This window comes from Malania oleifera, chromosome 11 (assembly GCF_029873635.1).
Source record: "Malania oleifera isolate guangnan ecotype guangnan chromosome 11, ASM2987363v1, whole genome shotgun sequence".
NCBI lineage: Eukaryota > Viridiplantae > Streptophyta > Magnoliopsida > Santalales > Ximeniaceae > Malania > Malania oleifera.
The window spans coordinates 39,912,352-39,933,243 of record NC_080427.1 but is presented as its reverse complement, the minus strand read 5'-3'; the positions used below and the strand labels follow the sequence as shown (position 1 = coordinate 39,933,243).

The window sequence follows — 20,892 nt, the reverse complement described above, 5'->3', positions numbered from 1 at the left end:
CAAATTTGTCCCTCGCAATGTGCCAAAGGAAGCTGTTTTCTGAAATAAACAGACAAAAATTGACCCATGGAAGAGAAAGCAACTTCAAAATTTTAAAAATCTCATCCCGAAGAAACCATTATTTGCCATAAACAAAGAAAGTTTCCTGTGTGAACCCAAGCACCTCCTAGTGATTAAGGCACTAAATAAATATTGGTAACAAAAGGAACATGGGCTCTGCCAATTTTCTATGTCAATACTAGCAGAAATTGTCCTGTGCAGAATTTCAATCTGCATTTTCACGTCGCCAACATTGCTTCTGAGTGATGACACGTTGTCCAAGAGTTACATGCTAATTCCACTATTCAACAGGGTGTTGATCTCTCCAATGATATTGACAGGTCTTCCGTCGAACATGGATGAAAGTGTGCTCTCACAGAGCTTCTTCAACTCCCTCGTTTTAGCCAGGGCCGCTTCCTGCAATTGAAACAGCAACAAGTCAACATTCTGTATTGGAAATTTCGACGCCCAAAGGCAAAGGAAATTTTCGTCCACTAAAATTAATTATGTACACTTGACGTAAATGGGAGGAAGAACATAAATTAAGTACATTTGAGACTTTCATTTTATCATCCACCATTGAAGTGCACCTGCAAATTTTATAAAGCTATTTCACCATTTCAAATATGAATGTTAAATCAAGCAATAATCCTTCATCTAATAAACAAATTAATAACTACATAGGCTAACACACCAATACTTTGATGTCACTTTAGTTCACAGAATGGAATGAAGTGGGAAAGGAATAGGATGAAAAATTGAAACAAAAATATGCAAAAATCAAGTGACAAATTTTATTTTATTTCATTGCCATGCCCAATCACGTAGTGAGAGTAATCCGAGGTGGCTTGGTCCATGCTCAACACACCTTTCCATTAACTAAATGAAAAGACAAAGGATAATAATCCCTTCTTTTGAGGTTCAAAGGATACTAACCTGGATATTAGAATATGGTACAAAACGTGCCTGAGATACAAATACCACTACACTTAATATCTACGAACCCAATAAATATATCACATTTCCTTCCTATGAACTTTAAATGTAGCTAGCTATTTTTCACATACTTCCATTAATGGACAACCTAGCTTCGGTACTGACTTCATTTGGGAACCAAATGATGGGTCACTGACGTGTACTCTGTCCATACAAACCAGAATGATGGATACACCACAAGAACAAAAGTAGCACGTTCCTAGAATGGAAGCAAGACTGGGAGCAAGAGGAGGAGCAGGAGCAAGAGCAAGCGAGTAGCTATTTTCAAAATAATGGATGGCTCAGAGCATCTTGAGAACAAACTTCTAAATTTAAAATTAGTTTATCAATATTTATTCATGTATAATATATGATAGAGTAGCTAAGAGGACTTTTGGTATCACTGTCAAAAACCGAAAATAAAAACTAAAAGCCAAAAACTAGCAACCAGTTTGGTCGATATTTCTAAAACACTTGACTAAACAAATGCTCATTTTTGTCTTTAAATCAAATAACAATTAAGAGATATAATTAAAATAATGAAAATACAAAAGAGAGTACAAATTTAAAATATTATAATAAAAATATAAATTATTATTACTATTTTGCTTAAATATTATATTTCAAAACTCATGTTCAGTGCTACGAGAACAATTTTATTGTATATGAAAATTGAAAAAATTGTAAAGTACTTTCTAAATGACTTATTATTTTTTTCACGTTTTTTAAAATTTTATGGATAGTTTTATTTTAATTTTAAATTCAATGGCCATTTTATTTTAATTCTAATAAAAAATTATGTATAAATGAATTATTTAATCCAAAAAATTTAATTCAGGATATTATAGTGCTCTGGCAACAGGTTGCCAATCTGGTTTTTAGTTTTCTCAGAAACAGCTGAAAATTGATATAAGAAACAAAAAACTAGCAATGTAAACAAAACGTTGACAGAATCTGTTTGTTCACTATACAAAAACAAAAACAAAAATAAAAAATATAAATGATACCAAACAGGCCCTAGGTGAATCACTATTGTTTATACAATTCACTGAGCATGAAATAGCAATGGGTGCAATAGCAATAGCTTTTAGAACATCTCATAATAAGGGCTTGAACTCACCTCCTGCAGTTTTGCCAGACAGTGGATTAAAAAAATTGAATTTGCGGGTATAGGTGATTTCCATGCAATTCACAGATTAGTAATCTATGCATGGCCCTAGCCAATGAGAATTCAGTATCCTAGGCAACTCACATACTTGCCATAATGCAGGGAGAAAGCTGAGAAGCAGATTAACCAAATTGTTTTAATGCAAGATAATGCACACCCAAGGAAACCATGGATTCGGAAACACCATGGATTCGGAAAAAAAAAAACCAGTATGTAACAATGACTTCAAGGAAATAGAAGATGATGCAAAAAAAAAAAATTGTCCTTTGAAAAAAATAAAAGGTTGGGTGGGCTTTTTCCAGATTATCAGTTTTAACTTCTCTTTTTTTCTTTTCTCATTACATTGAGACAAGCCTAAACCAAATTTTTATAACAATATAGCAGTGCAGTTACCAATTTATGCAAACTGGATGTTCCAATTTTACCATTATACTTGAAGGAATAAAAAAGTTATATTTATAAAATTGAAGGGATTTATGGAATGCATGATTTGGCATGATCAGAATGCACTCAAATAAAACCTCTATGATAATTCACTATTACAGCCTGGAAGCACAATACTTCCAGTAATTTAACAAAGAACTCACTTGCTTTGGCCAAGAAGAAGATAATGAATTGTGAAGCTCCATGCGTTTGGTAGCCACAGCCTTCAAACCCTCTTTTAACTTTGCTTCATGATGCTTCTTTTCTTCCAATGTACTAACTAGTCTGTCCAGAAATCTGAAATTCAAGTCAAACATCACAGTTAATTAGCATTACAATTCAATACAGAAAGAAAAGCAAGTCTATGTCTAGTGAAAAGAAACAAATGTACGGCCACAAACACCAGCAAAGGAAACAACAGTTACTGACAAGTGATAACCCATTTTAGGATGACAGAGATATGTACCAATTTATCAATATCAATCATGTTCCATAAACGAATACTCAATTCCAAAAAAGTTCAATACTTAAATGCATTATTCATTTCTTGTATACATTAAATAAATATATAATGGGGATCCTCTTAGCTAACCTTTAGTACCACTCCTATTATTCTGCAAACTAAGCAGAAGGGGGGAGATGTAAGAAGGAGGGGTGGGGAAGGAAGAGGCCAAGTCTAAAAGGATCAGGCAGCACCTTTTGGAATTTAGAATCATAATCAAATCCCGTGTTTTCCTATTTGTCAGCAAGGAAATTGCTGAGGAAACATCAGAAAGCATCATCAGGATGGCATCAGTTGTGTATTGCTGCAGCACAAAAGGAGCAACTGCCTGTACTTGATGTTGTAAGGACAAGGTCTCATCATTTCTTAACTCCACCAACCTTTGATTCAAAAATGCTTTGATCTGATAAGACAGCGCCAATAACAAGCATCAACAGTTTATTCAAAATGCTCCTAAAACAATAATAGAATACTAAAACCAAACAGACGAGATAAACTGGGACTAGACTTGAACAGGAGCAACATGATTTAATGTAGTTATTTGATAATTTATACACATACCTCGTATAAATCATCAAGAATATTATTCCTGTACTCTGTCTCCAACAGCTGACTCCGGTCTTCTTTAATTTTTGTGGTCTGAGTTAAAGCATCTGGAACAGATGTCTGAGCTTCCAGGCCTACATTTGGCAGAGAAGCATCGTCAATCACATCAACTTGAGGATTCTCAACGTTAATATCCCATGATATCTCTGACGGATAACTATCTGGGATTGGGCTCTGCCCTTCTTTATTTAAGGGGGTCGTATCAGATTCTACAGCATCATTCAGTGAAGAATCTTGTAAAATTTCGCTGGCATTTACGATCTCATAGGGGCCCAATCCATTGCCAGCATCCTCTGATTCCTCCCCAATACCAATATCCCAATCAATCTGAGAGCTGTCCACAGAAATATCCCAGTCTATATTATCTGCAACAGCATGCACCTCCCCAGTCAAATGATGTGATTCATCAAAGCTTGTTTGGACATTCATGGAATCAAGGATGTCAGAGCCAGCAGAAACATTCAATGAAGGGGGATTTTCGCGAATGTCCCTCAAATTCGGTAGCACAGTCTGCATATTTTTCTGCAATCACATTGATAAACTAAATTAACATATGAAATGCATCAGAATAGCCTCAACTTGGATACTAACACAAACACTGCATTGCCAGTATGCATGTCACAATAATCAGGAGACATGAAATATTCAACCAGCTTCTTACATCCTTATCCATATGAGCATCTCTGACAAAATTTGAATAATATTCCATAGCCTGTGTCACAGAATCACTGTTTATTACTTCCAGAATTCTGCTAAAAGTGTTTGGAAGCGATTTTGCAGTCTCCAAAAGTTCTAATCTCACATTTTTACCCTGTAATGAACACAAATTTTAAGTGTTCATTGTAACAAGAAAGAACTATCAAACCAATTGACAACCATCAGTACAGGAACCAACCTGTAACCCAAGCTCCTGACAAGCCTCTGCATATTTAGCTGCAGATAGAGCTGCACTTCTTTTAATATCAGCTTCCTTGCGCTCCAGCTCCGCTAGCTGTTGCTGGATCTTTTGCACCTGCTTTTTTTGATATGGACTTCAAATTTTTTAAAAAAAATTGGTCAATAATATGGATCACATATAAGGGCTAAACTTTTAATTTATTCTTAGGTAGTAACAAACTTGCACACTTACATTTCATAATTCACATTTTGGACCATTATTTGGGCAGCCTCTCCGAGGAAAATATAATCTTTCTCAAAAGCATGCACAATCACCTCCCAAGTACCCTGCCAGAATGCCAATACAAACAGTTATATAATGATGAGTTAGCACACATGTACCGACACACACAGCTGTTTGTGTTAGTGTGCACTTGCAGAAACACACAGAGTCCTTGTGGATCATAGTATCTTACAGCAGCACCTGATAGCCGGCCAAAAATATTTCGGCTCTCGGGAGTTGAACTTAGAAGAATATCATATATCCGTTTGGCTTCAGTGAAACCAATCCCTGAAAAACAGTACACCAGACATTACAACAAAAAGAAAGTGGTAATAAATAACTTAGCAATAAAGAATTTTATCTTTTATACAATTCCAAAAATATCTTGAAATTCCAAAAATATCTTGAAGAGTCATCATTTTCTGTAAATAGAGAAGGTTCTGAGGGAGTTTTGACAAACAATGAAGGTTACATTAAGCTCTAAGCAAATTTTATATGCTTTATATGTGGCTTTTCATGATGTTCAAGTGATCAAGGTGGCTCACAGATCACTAAAAGAAAGAATAAGGAAAGGAAAGGAAGACAAAAGAAAGAAAGAACAAAAGAAAAAGACAGCCTAGTGCATGAGGCGCAGGCCAGAGCTTGATGTGTGTGGTCTTTCCTCGAATCCAATAGGTTTATCGTGCTCAAAGCAAGGATACTAAGAGTTACTGTAGCAACTGATTCAAAGAAACATAAAGAATCCTAAGATGCACAACTAAGCCTGCATACCCTTCAAGACAGTAAAGAATAATGTAACGTTTTTCTTTTTCTGAATTGTAGCTGAATTTTGTGGTACCAAAGATCAGAAGGTGATCTTGCTTCTCATAAACTTCTTTATGAAGCTGTGAGAGTGATCGCTAGTATTGATCACAGTTGTCAGATCAAGATTCGAATCATGAATCGAAATTCCAATCTTGGGAACCCAAAATCGAGAATCAAATTGAATCATAAGATTCAGTAAATTTTCCAAAATCAATTCTAAATGAAATGCATATGTTGATACACAAACAACAAGCAAATAATATAATACATTTAAATTTTGATTAAATAAATTATATTTCATGTGTATGCTTTTTAGTTTTATGCTTAACTTAGTGGTCAAGTGGTTAGTTATCACCACGTAGCAGTTGTAAAACATGGGCTATGTTTATGTTTGTTGCAGTTTATTTCAGTTTCCTTTGTGAGGCTATTTAATAGCCAAGTCTGTTATTCAATGGTGTAGTAGTGTGTGTACAATTTCCTCCATCTCCTCTGTTTTGTCTCATCAGTCTATATTTCCTACCAATTGGTATCAGAGCCCCATAACAGGGGCCTAATTAAATAGAAGCAGCAGTCTTCTACGAGTGATCTATAAATGATGACAGAGAGTTCGTTTGTACAGCCAGCCGTTCCAAATTTTGATGGGTATTATGATCATTGGGTGATGCTCATGGAGAACTTCTTGCGATCAAAGGAATATTGGGGGCTGGTGGAAAATGGGGTACCTGCAGCAGCAGAAGGTGCTGTTTTCACTGATGCACAGAGGAAGCATATTGAAGACCAGCAGTTGAAAGATTTGAAAGCAAAGAACTATCTATTTCAGGCATTAGATTGTTCCATCCTAGAGACAATCCTTAACAAGAAGACTTCAAAGGATATCTGAGACTCTATGAAGCAGAAATATCAAGGTACATCACGAGTAAAGTGTGGATATCTGCAAGCTCTTCAAAAGGAGTTCGAAGTTCTTCATATGAAGACGGGAGAATCTGTGAATTGAGTATTTTTCTCGCACTCTTACCATTGCCAACAAGATGAAAGCAAATGGTGAGGATAAGGGTAATACAGCTATTGCTGAGAAAATTTTAAGATCCATGACTCCTAAATTTGATTATGTTGTGTGTTCCATTGAGGAATCTAAGGATATTGATACTCTAACCATTGATGAACTGCAAAGTAGCCTAATTGTGCATGAACAATGCATGAGTTCCTATGTTGAGGAAGAACAGGTCTTGAAGATTACTCATGGTGATCACTCAGGAGGAAGAGGTCGTGGTCGTGCCAACTATAGAGGAATAGGAAGAGGTTGAAACAGGAGGTCTTTTGATAAGGCCACAGTGGAATGCTATAATTGTCACAAGCTAGGACATTTTGCATGGGAATGTCCAAGCAAAAAAACAAAGGCAAATTATGCAGAGAATCAAGAAGAGATGCTGTTAATGACATATGAGGATCTGAACAAAGCTAGCAGAGCAGATATATGGTTTTTAGATTCTGGATACAGCAATCATAAGTGTGGAAAGAAGGAGTATTTCTCAGATCTTGATGGGAATTTTCGAGATTCTGCGAAGCATTGCAACAACACAAGTATGGTTGTTCTAGGAAAAGGAAATGTTAGGCTGCAAATGAATGGCATAACTCAAATCATTACAGTTGCAAGAAAAAGGTCTTACTATTTTATTTCAGCATGGCAAGTGCAAGGTGTTCCATTCACAGAAAGGTTTGATTATGGATTCGACAATGTCCTCAAATCGAATGTTTGTCTTGCATGCTTTATCGCAGCCTATAGTATCCACTTGTTTCAACACAATCACAGAATATATTGTGCAGCTTTGGCATTGTCGGTATGGACATTTGAGTTTTAAAGGTTTAAAGACTCTTCAGCAAAAGCAAATGGTAAATGGATTACCACAATTTCTACCTCCCTCCAAATTATGCAAGGACTGCTTGGCAGGGAAACAACACAGGGATTCATTTCCATAAAGGAGTACCTGGCGAGCTGTAGAGAATCTTCAGTTAGTGCATGCAGACACCATTACACCCATCTCTAACAGCAACAAAAGGTACCTACTTACTTTCACTGATGATTTTAGTAGAAAAACATGGGTTTATTTTTTGGTAGAGAAATCAGAAGCCTTTACTGTTTTCAAGAATTTTAAGACTCATGTTGAGAAGGAAACCAGTGCTTTTCTGAAAAGCCTGCGAACTGATCGAGGAGGTGAGTTTACATCCCAGGAATTTGTAATCTTCAGTGACGTAAATGGCATACGACGACAACTAACAGCTGCATATACACCACAACAGAATGGTGTTGTGGAACGCAAGAATAGAACTATCATGAATATGGTTCGAAGTATGCTGGCAGCAAAGAAAATTCCCAAGACTTTTTGGCCTGAAGCAGTAAATTGGACAGTGCATGTTCTGAACAGAAGTCCAACTTTCGCAGTTCAAAACAAGACTCCAGAAGAAGCTTGGGGTAAAGTTAAGCCTTCAGTTGATTATTTTAGAGTTTTTGGATGCATTTCTCATGTTCATATTCCTGACAATAAGATAACAAAGCTGGATGACAAGAGTTTCAGTTGTGTTTTGTTGGGAGTTAGTGAAGAATCAAAGGCTTACAGACTTTACGATCCAGTTTCGCAAAAGATTATTATCAGTACAGATGTTGTATTAGAAGAAGACAAGCACTGGGATTGGGATAAGAAGTATGAAACAGGTATTATATGTGATTTGGAATGGGATGATTCTGAAGAAGAAGTAATTGTAAATGAAGAAGAAAATGAATCAAATGTTGATGCTGATGTAGAAGAAAATGCAGAAGTAAATGAAAATGATGATGCTGCTGAAACAGATTCCCAACTTGCAACAAGAAATCGCAGACCAAGTGTCTGGATGAGAAATTATGAAACTGCAGAAGGTTTTTCCGAGGAAGAAAATGAAGTTCAACTTGCCATGTTTACAGTTGCTGATACTATTTATTTGAAGAAGCAGTTAAAAGTGAGAAATGGACAGCTATGGATGTGGAAATGGAAGCAATAAAGAAAAATGGTACCTGGGAATTAACAGAATTACCTAAGGGAGGAAAGAAAATTGGAGTAAAGTGGGTCTACAAGACCAAGCTAAATGAAATGGAGAAATAGAAAAACACAAAGCTCGGCTTGTAGCGAAAGGTTACACACAGCAATATGGGGTGGACTATACTGAAGTTTTTGCACCTGTGGCACGTATGGAGACAATCGCGTTTGGTGATTGCACTTGCAGCTCAAAGAGGGTGGTCCATTTATCAATTGGATGTGAAATCTGCATTCTTACATGGTGAGTTGAATGAAGAAGTCTTTGTAGAGCAGCCTTGTGGTTATGTGCAAAAAGTAAATGAGCAAAAAGTTCATAAGCTAAAGAAAGCACCTTGTGGGCTTAAGCAAGCACCCCGTGCTTGGTACAGTCGCATAGAAGCATATTTCATGAAGGAAGTGTTTGAAAAGTGTGACTAAGAGCATAATTTATTCATCAAGACTAACAAGGAAGGTAAAGTTTTAATCGTAAATTTGTATGTCAATGATCTAATCTTTACTGGAAATGATGAATCAATGTTTACAAAATTTAAACATTCAATGAAACAAGAGTTTGATATGACTGATCTTGGTAAGATGAGGTACTTCCTTGGTCTTGAAGTTTTGCAAAAATCTGACGGTATTTTTGTTAACCAAAAGAAATATGCCTCTGAGGTACTACAGGTTTGGAATGGACAAAAGTAATTCTATTTTTAATCCCATTGTTCCTGGTTGCAAGCTTGTGAAGGATGAAGGAGGAGTTAAAGTGGACAAGACTTACTATAAGCAGATTGTAGGAAGTCTCGTGTACCTCACAGCCGCTCGACCAGATTTAATGTTTGTACTAAACATCATTAGTAGGTATATGGAGAATCCTACTGAACTACATCTACAGATAGCAAAAAGGGTGTTGCGTTATATAAAAGGAACAACTGATTTTGGGATTTTTTATAGAAAGGGAGGAGATGATGAACTTGTTGCTTACAGTGATAGTGACTATGTTGGTGATTTAGAAGACAGAAAGAGTACATCAGGCTATGTATTTCTGTTCAGCTCAGGGGCAATTTCTTGGTCATCAAAAAAACAACCAGTGGTGAGTCTATCTACCACAGAGGTAGAGTTCATTGTTGCAACTTCATGTGCATGTCAGGCACTATGGCTAAAAAGAGTTTTGGGAAAACTGGATCAAAATCAAAGCAAGTCATGTGTAATTCAATGTGATAGTAGCTCTGCAATCAAGCTTTCTAAGAATCCTATAATGCATGGTTGAAGCAAGCACATAGATGTGCGTTTTCATTTTCTTCGAGATCTTACAAAGGATGGTATTGTGGAGTTGGTGCACTGTGATACACAAGATCAATTGGCTGATATAATGACTAAACCACTCAAGCTGAACACCTTTGCCAAGCTGCGAGAACAATTGGGAGTCTGTTCCGAGAATGATGTAAAATGAAGCTTATAGCATTCAGTTAAAGGGAGGAAATGTTAGTTTTATGTTTAACTTAGTGGTCAAGTGGTTAGTTATCACCACGTAGCAGTTGTAAAACGTGGGCTATGTTTATGTTTGTTGCAGTTTATTTCAGTTTCCTTTGTAAGGCTATTTAATAGCCAAGTCTATTATTCAATGATGTAGTAGTGTGTGTACAATTTCCTCCATCTCCTCTGTTTTATCTCTTCAATCTATATTTCCTAACAATACTATCCCAAAACAAAACAATAAAAAATTGAAGTCATGCATATCCTTTGTCATATTAAAAAGAAAAAAAAATAATTAACCTAAAAAAGTGATAACAATTGCACAAAACTACTAAAAGAACTAACTTTTGAATCTTAACAACATAAGAAACATGAGTACAATTTACTTGGCGAGTGTTTCACCCCTCCTTCTCAATAATGGTAGTGCACTATACAGTCTATACTCCTAGAGCGAAGAATGATTTTGTGAAGGCAACATAAAACACAAGGATCTATTTTCTCCTCTTTTTAAGCACAAAAATGACATAAATAAGGAATGGAAGGTAATCATGTGAGGTCTCAAACTAGTCAAGTTTGTCAGGATGCGATAGGTCTAGAATCGTGTGAATTAATAGATTCAGATAGATTCCCAAGGTGAATTGGTAAATTCAGCAACAATTCAGTTGATTTTAGATTCGCTAGTAAGATTCAAATCGATTTGGTGTAGAATTGATATGAATTGTATGAATTGAGTCATGAATCGTAAGATTCTAACAACTATGGTATTGATACACTTATTGTAGATAAGTTTCTCAATAAAATGTTCATTGAGGAAAAAAATATGTGAACTTCGTGAGGCTCCAATGCTCCATTCCTTGGGTAGAGCCTGTTATAACATTACTCTATGCTACATATCCCGATATTGTAGAATGGTTTCATTCAATTACCTAACACCGAAGAACAAATAATAAATTTAAGTTCTACATCATGATTCATGAGTGGGGGTAATGGAAACACAATACGTAGGATAAGGCTAACTATAAGCTACATTACAATTCCTACTAGGTATTGTCATTGTGTGGCCAGTTCCAGAGCAAGTGCCTAGAGCAAAGACACTGGGATGATGGTTACAGAACACAGTATGCAATTAGGAAACCAGATGTACCACATCCACACCAGCAAAGTAAAGAACTGTAAGTCTAGTATATGAACAAATGGGCCACTCCTATTTCCAATTAGTTTTTGGGTTGGATGCTAGTTGGATCATAACAGCCAAGTTGCTATTATAGTATTATTGTGATTGTCATTTTCTATTTTCTTGTCCTCAAATTTCTTGAAAAGCAGACAGAGATAATACAATCACATGAATATGTTTCTACTGGCCAAGGCATTATGCAAAGATACAAATTCAGGAACCGAAACATAACAAACTAACCTTCAGGGTCCAGAGTTTGGAAATAAGGATCACTGTCCTTGGGCAGGGATGAGAATGCTGTGGATATCCGAGCTCTCACTGTTGCCAATCGCTTTCGCCAATCACCCGGAACTCTTTTCCGGTCAACCAGCCATTCTTCACCCATCAAAGAGAAAAATCAAATCAAACAATAACTATAAAACCTATTTGACAATGAATGGGAACACCAAAATGGAAAATGAGTGTGTATGTGTGGGCGTGGTACCTCCAAGACGAGCAAAAGCGATGTCAATAGGGAGATTGCGAATTTCATCCGCGTTCTGCATTTTTCCCTACAGAGATAGTTTCCAGAATTCGAGAAATCTCTACTTGGATAGCGAAGAGAAAAGACGGCTCGTCAGCTCACTTCCCAACGGCAAAATGGGCTTCTATCAGTTCACAGGAATGGTAATTTATAACATGCGCCTGCAATTGATTTCTTGACCCGTTACAAAAGGGATTTTATCATACTGTGGAAGAGAAAACGGATGCAGATTTCCATCCATGCTAATCTATAAGCAAGAGAATTTGTTTATTTTAGCTTAAGATATCCTACAAAACTTAGCAACGAGAGATTAAATGTACAGATAAAGCATCCCAAAGCTAAAATCCAAGACAGTCGAGAGAGCGAAGAATACTAAAAAAGGAAAAAAGGGGTAAAACCCTAATTTCAATTTTGACTGAAAGACCAAAAGAAATGGGGAAACTCGCCTGATCAAGTAAGCCAAGTTGTTGGTGTGCCAGCCTCAGCTGCCACTAAACATCAATGAAGAATGTTAAAGAAAAATTCTCCTATGCATATAATTTTCCTACAGTTTCTCGGTGACCAAACGGAAGGAATTGGATTTCGTGCGGAGTAGTCTTTACTCCGTAGAGACGAAGAGCTGAAGAAGCTCTCTGCCTCACTGCGTTTGGGATTTGGTGGGTCGAAAAAACCGTTTCCGTTTCTGCGACTGAAACCCTATCAAAACGGCGTCATTTTAACCCACTTAGCTTATTTGTTATTGCCATAAAAAATTATAAAAAAAACAAAAACTAATAATTAAAAACTAAAACCTAAAATTGTGAATTTATTTAATATGTTTAACCTCGATTAAATGGTTATGTGCATAAATTTTTAACAAAGAATTTTTTAAATAAGATGATGAGTTGAATTTTGAATAAATTTTAAGAAAAAAATCTTAAATTTTTAAAATTTTTTTTTAAAAATATTCAATAATTTCTTTTCATAAATTTTCAATTTCGAGATTTTTTGGATTATTAAAGTGCAAAGAGGCGAAGGGTGAGTTCGAAAACATAATTATTAGAGAGTTCTTATATATTAAAATATTTTTATTTATTTTTAAATTTATTATTATAATAGTTAGTATTTGACAATTAAAAAATTACAATTATTGAATAATTATGTCAATTAATTATTATTTATTTAAAATTGAAATTAAAATTAAAAAATCGCTTAGTTAGGTTATTTTATTTTTTAAAAATAAAACTAAGTTTTCGCTTTTTAATTTTTAGTTTTTAATTTTGTATGAGAATGCGGAGAGACCTCTCCGATAATCTTGATAACGATCGAACGACGTCGTTTTAGCTGAGGAAGGCTGCTAGTCCCTTTGTAACGAGGTGGGGACGATGGAGTCCTGAGACTCGGCACTCGGCAATCCACTTCCTTTCCAGTTTTCTTCTGTCATCACATACGGCAGTAGTCTCAGGTACAGCTCCCTGCTCCTCAGCAAAACTTCTGTTTTTTTTTTTTTTGGGTTTTGTCTCGAGCCATGTTCGTGCTTCCCAATCTGTAAATTCAGCTGTTTAGTTTCTCTCGATTCATTTTTCTTGGATCCACTAAAATTCGCACAACGGGGTTCCATCATTTTTGTTTTTCGAAGGTTCAAAGTTTGTTTCTCAAATTATGTATAAAGAACTTGACATTTTTTGTGCATCTTATACTCGTTATGCTTAATATTTATCTGGGTTTTCTAGGGTTTTCATTTTTCTGTTAATATCCGTATGGAGGTGGGGTTATGATGAACTGGGGTTTTAGAGTTCTGGGTTTCCAAGAAATTGACGATTCTGATACTTTTTGGAGGAATTCCTTGTTCTTGACCGCGAATGCATTTTATGCTTTCAAAACCCAGTGAAGCACTTCCAAAATGCTAACCAATCGATGCTTTGGATTTCACTTGGTTTTTGTAATCCATTGTTAGTATTGAGTTTTGTTCCGATCAAGTGGGTAGTGATGTTGATATTTTCTGATAGTCACTGTTAGTGCACGTCTTCCTCTGCAATTTCAGTTCATAATTCTAATGTGCTATAATAATGCATTATATATTTGCAATATATTCCAGCTGGGAAAATGATTTTGGCAAGTATAATTTTTAAAATGTAAGGCAACGAGGTATGGCAGCTTTATTTGTGTATTGAATATTATCCCATTCCCCCTCTTATTAATTGTACCTGCCAGGGATTTCTTTGGTTGCTCAGAATATGTTCAGAAAGAAAAAAAGAAAAAAAAAATTAAAATTTTGTTTACTGAAATAATTTAATTTTTTTAAAGCTAAAGGCAGGGAAAAAAAAAGAGAAAGAAAAAAAAAAAACAATAAGAACAATCAATCTGACCATTATATATTTGTTAGGATTAACTAAGAATTGATATTTATTATTTTAACAATAACAGATTTAAAGATGAATTCAAATTTGTTTTTTCTTTTCCTACATTTCTTTTCCTGGGGTAAAGATTGTATTGGAAACCACATTCTGTAATGAGTTGTGATGATATGGCTGTTATTCAGCTGTTAATCTTTGACCAGTTCCAAGTTAGAACGAAGTTATGGATCCTTCTGAAGTTAGGTATTTCGAAGATGAAGATACTCCAACAGTGAAAACAATGAAGGCTGCAACTACAGGTTTTGTTGCTGGAAGCATTTGGGGGACCATTGTTGCTACATGGTATGATGTGCCTCGTGTGGAGAGGAGTGTTGCACTCCCAGGGCTGATAAGGACTTTGAAGATGATGGGTAGCTATGGAATGACATTTGCTGCAATTGGAGGAGTTTACATTGGTGTTGATCAGTTGTTGGAGAAGCATAGAATGAAGAGAGACTCTATCAATGGAGCTGTTGGTGGGTTTGTCGCTGGTGCTTCTATTCTTGGTTTTAAAGGTGAAGGTCTATTTTGATGCATTTGGAGGATTTACCCATAATGTTAATTATTTTTTGCAGAAATATTGAGATTATATGCATATTGTTGTATTCTACGTCAGTATTGAAATGTTGGTTTGATTTTAAGTGTAATGGATCAACTATGATTGGAAATGCTTTTCTCTGTGCAGGGACGAGTGACTTCTATTTTTTGTTGGACAGCATACCACATATTGATTAGAAAACCTTGGACTAATGAATTAAAGAAGCATGAAGAAAGTGAATGAGAATGAATTGATGTAGATAAAAAAACATGGGTATTAGAGTTTGTCTCAGTTTAATAGGCTGTCATGTTAGTTGTGACTACCGCAATTTTGGAAGTTTCAAGCAACAACAAGCGCACACAGTGATTAGATGTTGTTTACATAAGGTATTGGGGGTAGTTTTGATTTGGAAGTATGTTTTGTCTTTCCTTAGGACTTGGTGGATCTAAAATCTTCACAATTAGATAGCTTCCATTCATGTGTGGGAGACATTGTATTACTGATTTTCTTGTGTATGGTGATTGCCAATTCTGAAAAATTTAAATCATATTTCTTTGATAAGTAAAATGTGTAAATTAAGTAGAAGAACACCAATTGGGAATTATCCAAATACAAAAAACTATAGTCCGATGATGACAAAAGAAAATATCTACAAAATTGCGAGAAATAAAATTGTTGCAATAACAATTATTTGAGCCAAAAGTACAAAAGAGCTAGCCACTTCCCTTTCAGCTTTTGCAATGGAGTTTCCATGCCTTCAAAAGGTCTAGCATTCCTCTCCTTGTAGACAATTTAGAACAAAGATTGAGCGGTGACATTCCAAAGATCCTTATCTCTTGCCTTTAATTTGGGGGGGCTCTCCAGGCCATGGAATTCACATGCCACCAAGCCAACCACCCAATAGAATCCTTCTGCAACATAAACCGAACCCTGATTTTTCTACCCAAACAATGGAACAAACAATGATTAGCTGTTTCAAATTCCTCTATACAAAAGAAGAGCCTACTGATTGTACAAACTGCTCCTTTCATCAGATTATCAGCCATTAGAATCCTTTCCACACAGCTTATGGATATCCCACAAATGAATTTCATTACAAATGAGCTTCAGGGTGATGAATTGCAGAAAATTGTTGGGTATAATTGGGTAATTGGACTCTTGTCATTCCAAGCACAGAAAACTTCCAAATTCTAACCCGGCTGATTTTTGATACCCCCTCTTGGGGAGGGCCCTCCACCAGAAGGTTTTCAGTTTAAAACGCCTTTGTGTTGATATCAAATGATATGATGCAAATAGGGGCACAAAAGGCATGAAATTTCATTTAGAAACTTGAAAATCTGGAAAGAGTTCATACTTTTTTGCAGCAGTCCTGTTTTATGTGCCAAGATGATCATTGTAGTTTGTGTGACCATGCAGAGATGAAACAGCACTCCATGCCTTTTGGTATTGTAGGATGGTGGTGATTGTTTGGAATTGGTTAGTCAAGCCTTCTGAACAAGTAGCCTTGTATATGGAGGGAGAGGTTGCAGCAATAGATAACTCCTTAATCTAGTGGCTAATTTTCAGCAATTCTCACGGGGGAAAGGTTTTTGCTTTTGCTCTTTTGGCTATTTGGAAGTGGAGAAACAGGAGTTTTCATTGGTAATCTATTCTGCAGTTGATCCTTGTCAGTGTATTACGTAGCAGGTTCAGTTTTTTGAAGCTTGGGATGAGGTGAGAATGGTATCCCCAATTCTAGGAAACTGCAAGCAGTCATTGGTTGGAGGTGCCCCCTTCCAATGGGTGGGTCAAATTGAATGTTGATGGTGCATCCAGAAGAAACCCTGGTCTACTGGCTGCATGTGGTGCAGATAAAGATTGGCTAGGCTAGGGGGGGCAAGTTTGTTGTTTACCTGGCTATTTGCAACTCTCTGGTGGCTTAGCTGCAAGCAATTAGCATGCAACTTTTTGGAATTTGTATCTCAAAAAGATCTTGGTACAATCAAATTTGAAAGTTGCTCTGGAAGGCATCCAAATGAACAATTATGCAACTCATGCTTCATTTGTTTGATCAAACAGCGCATGAAATCTAATAAGCATGAACTGAATCATTTTCTTGGAGCATACTTACTGGGAAGGTAATAGACTTACATATTGGATGGTGAACATGGTGCTCAAGGGAGGACTAGTTCTTCACATCTTCCCATCCTTCTATCGTTCCTTAAAATATTTTTTTCTTTTTGGGCTTTGCCTTCTCTTCAACCGAAAAATATAAATCCTTTTACACTTATTTCCGCGTAAAAAATGCTTCCTTGTTTGGAACTTTGGCTTTCCAAATTGCCTTTTAAGGGAATTTAGTAGTACCTGCCTCCCCAACCTTTTTCTACGCTCAGTATATGACGTCACTCAAAAACTTCCATTATTTGATCGAGTTCATCTAATTTTGTCCTCCCCCTCCTTCACCCCCTTTTCTCAAAGCATCATATTCAAGTATTCCTCCATTTTAGCCTCTCTAAAGTTTCTTTGAAGCTCAAGTCCCATGTAATTTGATTTCTCTTCCTCTTCGAGAACCCAATGACTGCTGCATTACTGTCTGCTACCTCTCTTGAAAAGTCTTGGAAAATGCCATTTTAGAGGAGCTTTTCTACTCCAAACATCATTCAACAAAAAACACGGACTAATAATAACCAGTTTCAAAGATAAACATCCCCAAAAAACTCCTCCCATTCTTTACTAATGGATTTCTATTATGCTAACATGAAAATTCTACTAATGTCCCTCTTCCACACATCATAGCTTTCCCGATATTTTGCATCAAGTACCAATCTCCATGAATTAGACTTTTCTTGTGGTACCTCTCGAAACATTTTGCAAGAAGATCAACTGCAAATCCAAAATTCCCATCCCACCCATTTGATATGGAAGAGTTACTGTACTCCATACATATCTCCAACAGTTATTTGAAGATATCCTCCTAACTACCCCAAAGAAATCTTCTTTGAATGTTTTCCAGCCTTCATGAAACTGAACTAGGAATAGGAAAAGCTGACATGAAATAAACTGGCAGGATAGATAACTTGCTTTTGAGTTTTGATCAATGTCAATCAACCCCCTTGGTGAGCAACTGAGCTTTCAGTGTTTCTAAGCACTTTTGTAAACATATCCATCACCAAAATGAAGACTAAACAGCAGTGAGGATCCCCTTGTCTCAACCCTCTATTACAGGGGAAGAAACCAGTGGTTATTCTTTTCACTAAAACTTTCGCTGTCGAGATGCCCCTCAATACCATTTCTCTCCACTTTGAGCCAAAAATTGTTCTCTAAAGAATGTACATTAAGAAACACCCACACATGGTCATAAGACCCAGTTTAAAAGTCACTCCTGGAGTATCTTCTTTAATTGTAGTACCCCACTACTTCATTGGCAGTAAGGGCAACATCCAAAATATGTATACACTCAATGAAAGCATGTTGTTTTTCTCCAACCCCCTTTTCCTACCACTTTTTTTTTTCAATCTGTTACCTAGCACTTTCCCCAGCACTTTATACGCACTCCCTGTACAACTTCTTTGACAATCTCCCAAATTTGTTGGAAAAAAGCCATGAAAAACCCATAGGGGCCTGGAGCTTTGTATCCATTGAACTCTTTCAGGGCTGCCTAGCTTCCTCACTGCCTTGATCTTCCCCCTCCCAACTGTCCAGTTTCGATCTGATAGCAGTTTTATCAACAACAACAAAGAACAACAAACCAAGCCTTAAGTCCCACTAGATGGGGTCAGCCACATGAATCCTTTTCCGCCAATTTACACGATCATAGGCAATTTCCTCCAACAAATTCAGGGCTATTAAATCCTTACTATTTCATCCAAGTTATTTTAGGTCCTGATAGCAGTTTAATCCTTTAAAGAAAGGTCCCAATAAAGAGTTCCATTGCTTCTCACAGTTGTAAATAGAGATCATCTGATCAATCAGGACATCTTTTCCTAAATCTAACTATGGTTTATATTCGTATAACCATGATTTGATTCATTTAAAAGAAATGTCCTGTGTACTGTTACATTTTGCATCCCTTTTGGATTGTTTGAAACCCAAATGTTACCCTTGATGAGATTACAACAATTTATCCTCATTGATGTGTTTCAATTATAATTTTTTAATGTTTTTGAGGGTGGTGTGATTGGAAAAAATGAAAGATAAAAGGGGTGTATCATGATGCATGAGTTTACTTTTTGGTTTTTTGATTTTTTGATTTTGATTTTTATTTTTGGAATATAGATTTCTAACTCATCCTTAAATCTAAACTTTGGTTATTTAAATAGTTCTTCTCTTGCCATTTTTAAAAGTTGTTTTGTTTCTTATTTATCAATCAAATTTCTAATTTTGCTATAAATGTTGTAAAAGATATATTTGTTGTCCTATCAAGAATAAACCCATTTTATTAATCAAACCCAAGCTGGAACAGCCACCACAACTGGCAGGCAGATTGTTGACCTCATTTTTCAACCAGTTTGGTTCTTGCATGTAGATCATTTTTGTAAGTTGACTTGGTGAAAATTTACTTCTTGCATGATTCTTCACATTTCTCTATGTACTTACTGTAGCAATCCTACGACCCTTGACAAGATGAAGGGACCGAAGCTGATCCTTCAAAAGCTCTCCCGTTTCTTCCCCTCTACACTGATCAAAAAATGGTATGAGGGAAAGGGCCTTTTTTCCTTACTACAGTGAATCCCTCTCCAAGCTCTTAGCTCGCCCTCCACAGTTCCAGCAGCAACCCACTTGAGCTTCATGTAGTTTGAATGCAAATTAGAGCTTTGAGGTTTCATAATACACTTGAACACACAAAAGTTCTGTTTGGGAGGCAACCAAACAGCAAAAGACTTGATTTAATCATTAGTAATTCCAAGCAAGAGTGGGCCTTTTGAAAATATTATATAATTAGGTGTAATGCTTTGGTAAAATGTCTGTGGAGTATTGGCTTCACACGGGGTAAATTGCAAATAGGCGTTTGTGATTTGAATAGAACACTTGAATGCCCAGAACTTGCATTTTGAAGGCGCAACCCAATCAGGAAAATGCTTAGTTTAGTCATTACTTATGCCAAACACTAGTGGGAATTTTGAATATATATATGTATGTATAAAATTGGGTTCAACAATTTGGGCAAAAGCATTCTATTTTCCTCCCTAAAGGGTTCAAGAAGTGTTTACGCTCATAGGCAGTCCTTGGATTTGTTTCATCAAAACTTTGCTTATGGAAACTATGTCATATTAGAGGCATATGCTTTGGTGGAAAAAAATTCTTTGAGCTTTTATTTGTTTACTGTTGTGCTTGTAATTTGTAAAGAATGTAGAAATACAGTTATCATATAGCTGCTTGATTAGATTTCCTCTCTCTTGAGCAAGCATTCTTGTATCAACTATTATAGCTGATGGATAGCCCAATTTTACAGGAAGGAGCATTTCAACAGCAATTTCTGCAGGAACAGCACTTGCTGTCACTTCTGCTGTGATTGATGCTGGGAGTCAAACCACTAGAATAGACACCGGTAAGGAGTACTACCCTTATACCACCAAAAAAAGAACCTCTGTCAATTGATAACCTCTCCTTGCTGCCATGGATGAGGAAGATGTTGGCATGTCAATCAGAGAGATGATTTTCTGTACTGGCTGTATGTTTGTCTATGGAGTTGTAAGCATATGTAATTTTACTTCAAAGTTTTCAAGGCCGCAAAGGATGATTTGAATAAGTATGCCTCTTTCATTTTTTCCTCAACAGTATGTTAGTAGATGATGTTTATCGGTTTGAGAGCATTCTACTGCTTGTGATTATTGACATGAAAATGAGGGTGAAAGTTATCCTTATTCTGCTTCCTGGAAAATGTGGAACTGATTTTGTGGTGGAGAATGCATTTTCCTTCCAACATTTTTTGAAGGATTGCAATCCTAAGCATAATTATTGAAATTCAATGCCCTGACATAGTTAATCCATTATTGAGCTCCTGTTTTTTCGTTTGGCAAAACTCTCATTGTTGTTGATTTTTCTCACAGGTCCTCTTGCTGCTGCAGTCAGAGGATAACTGTAGTTGCATACTTTTTTTTATCACA

The 20,892-nt window shown here is 36.2% G+C and overlaps 2 protein-coding genes and 1 pseudogene across 6 annotated transcripts; 2 read left to right on the top strand and 1 right to left on the bottom strand.

Annotated features, from left to right (window-relative positions):
* Positions 1-73: 73 nt before the first annotated feature.
* On the bottom strand, positions 74-12,599 carry LOC131167680 (CDK5RAP3-like protein). 3 transcript variants are annotated; one of them, XM_058126509.1, is made up of 12 exons: positions 12,340-12,566; positions 11,855-12,140; positions 11,611-11,745; positions 5,066-5,160; positions 4,843-4,937; positions 4,609-4,744; positions 4,375-4,524; positions 3,669-4,235; positions 3,302-3,510; positions 2,770-2,902; positions 590-629; positions 358-456 (listed from the first exon to the last, which is right to left on the bottom strand). In XM_058126509.1, the coding sequence occupies exons 2-11, from the start codon at positions 11,913-11,915 to the stop codon at positions 609-611; spliced, it is 1,602 nt and encodes a 533-aa protein (XP_057982492.1). In that variant the 5' UTR covers positions 11,916-12,140; positions 12,340-12,566; the 3' UTR covers positions 358-456; positions 590-608. The 3 variants fall into 3 exon arrangements, with proteins under 3 accessions (XP_057982490.1, XP_057982491.1, XP_057982492.1); XM_058126507.1 differs by lacking the exon at positions 590-629 and having other exon boundaries at positions 74-456; positions 11,855-12,054; positions 12,340-12,599; XM_058126508.1 differs by lacking the exon at positions 590-629 and having other exon boundaries at positions 74-456; positions 12,340-12,584.
* LOC131167684 (uncharacterized) lies at positions 6,563-6,980 on the top strand (annotated as a pseudogene).
* Positions 12,600-13,135: 536 nt separating the features above from the next.
* On the top strand, positions 13,136-20,775 carry LOC131167683 (outer envelope pore protein 16-3, chloroplastic/mitochondrial). Of its 3 annotated transcripts, none has more exons than XM_058126518.1 (3): positions 13,136-13,337; positions 14,433-14,783; positions 20,238-20,775. In XM_058126518.1, the coding sequence occupies exons 2-3, from the start codon at positions 14,453-14,455 to the stop codon at positions 20,381-20,383; spliced, it is 477 nt and encodes a 158-aa protein (XP_057982501.1). In that variant the 5' UTR covers positions 13,136-13,337; positions 14,433-14,452; the 3' UTR covers positions 20,384-20,775. The 3 variants fall into 3 exon arrangements, with proteins under 3 accessions (XP_057982501.1, XP_057982499.1, XP_057982500.1); XM_058126516.1 differs by having other exon boundaries at positions 13,142-13,337; positions 14,415-14,783; XM_058126517.1 differs by having other exon boundaries at positions 13,184-13,337; positions 13,971-14,783.
* The last annotated feature ends 117 nt before the right edge of the window (positions 20,776-20,892 follow it).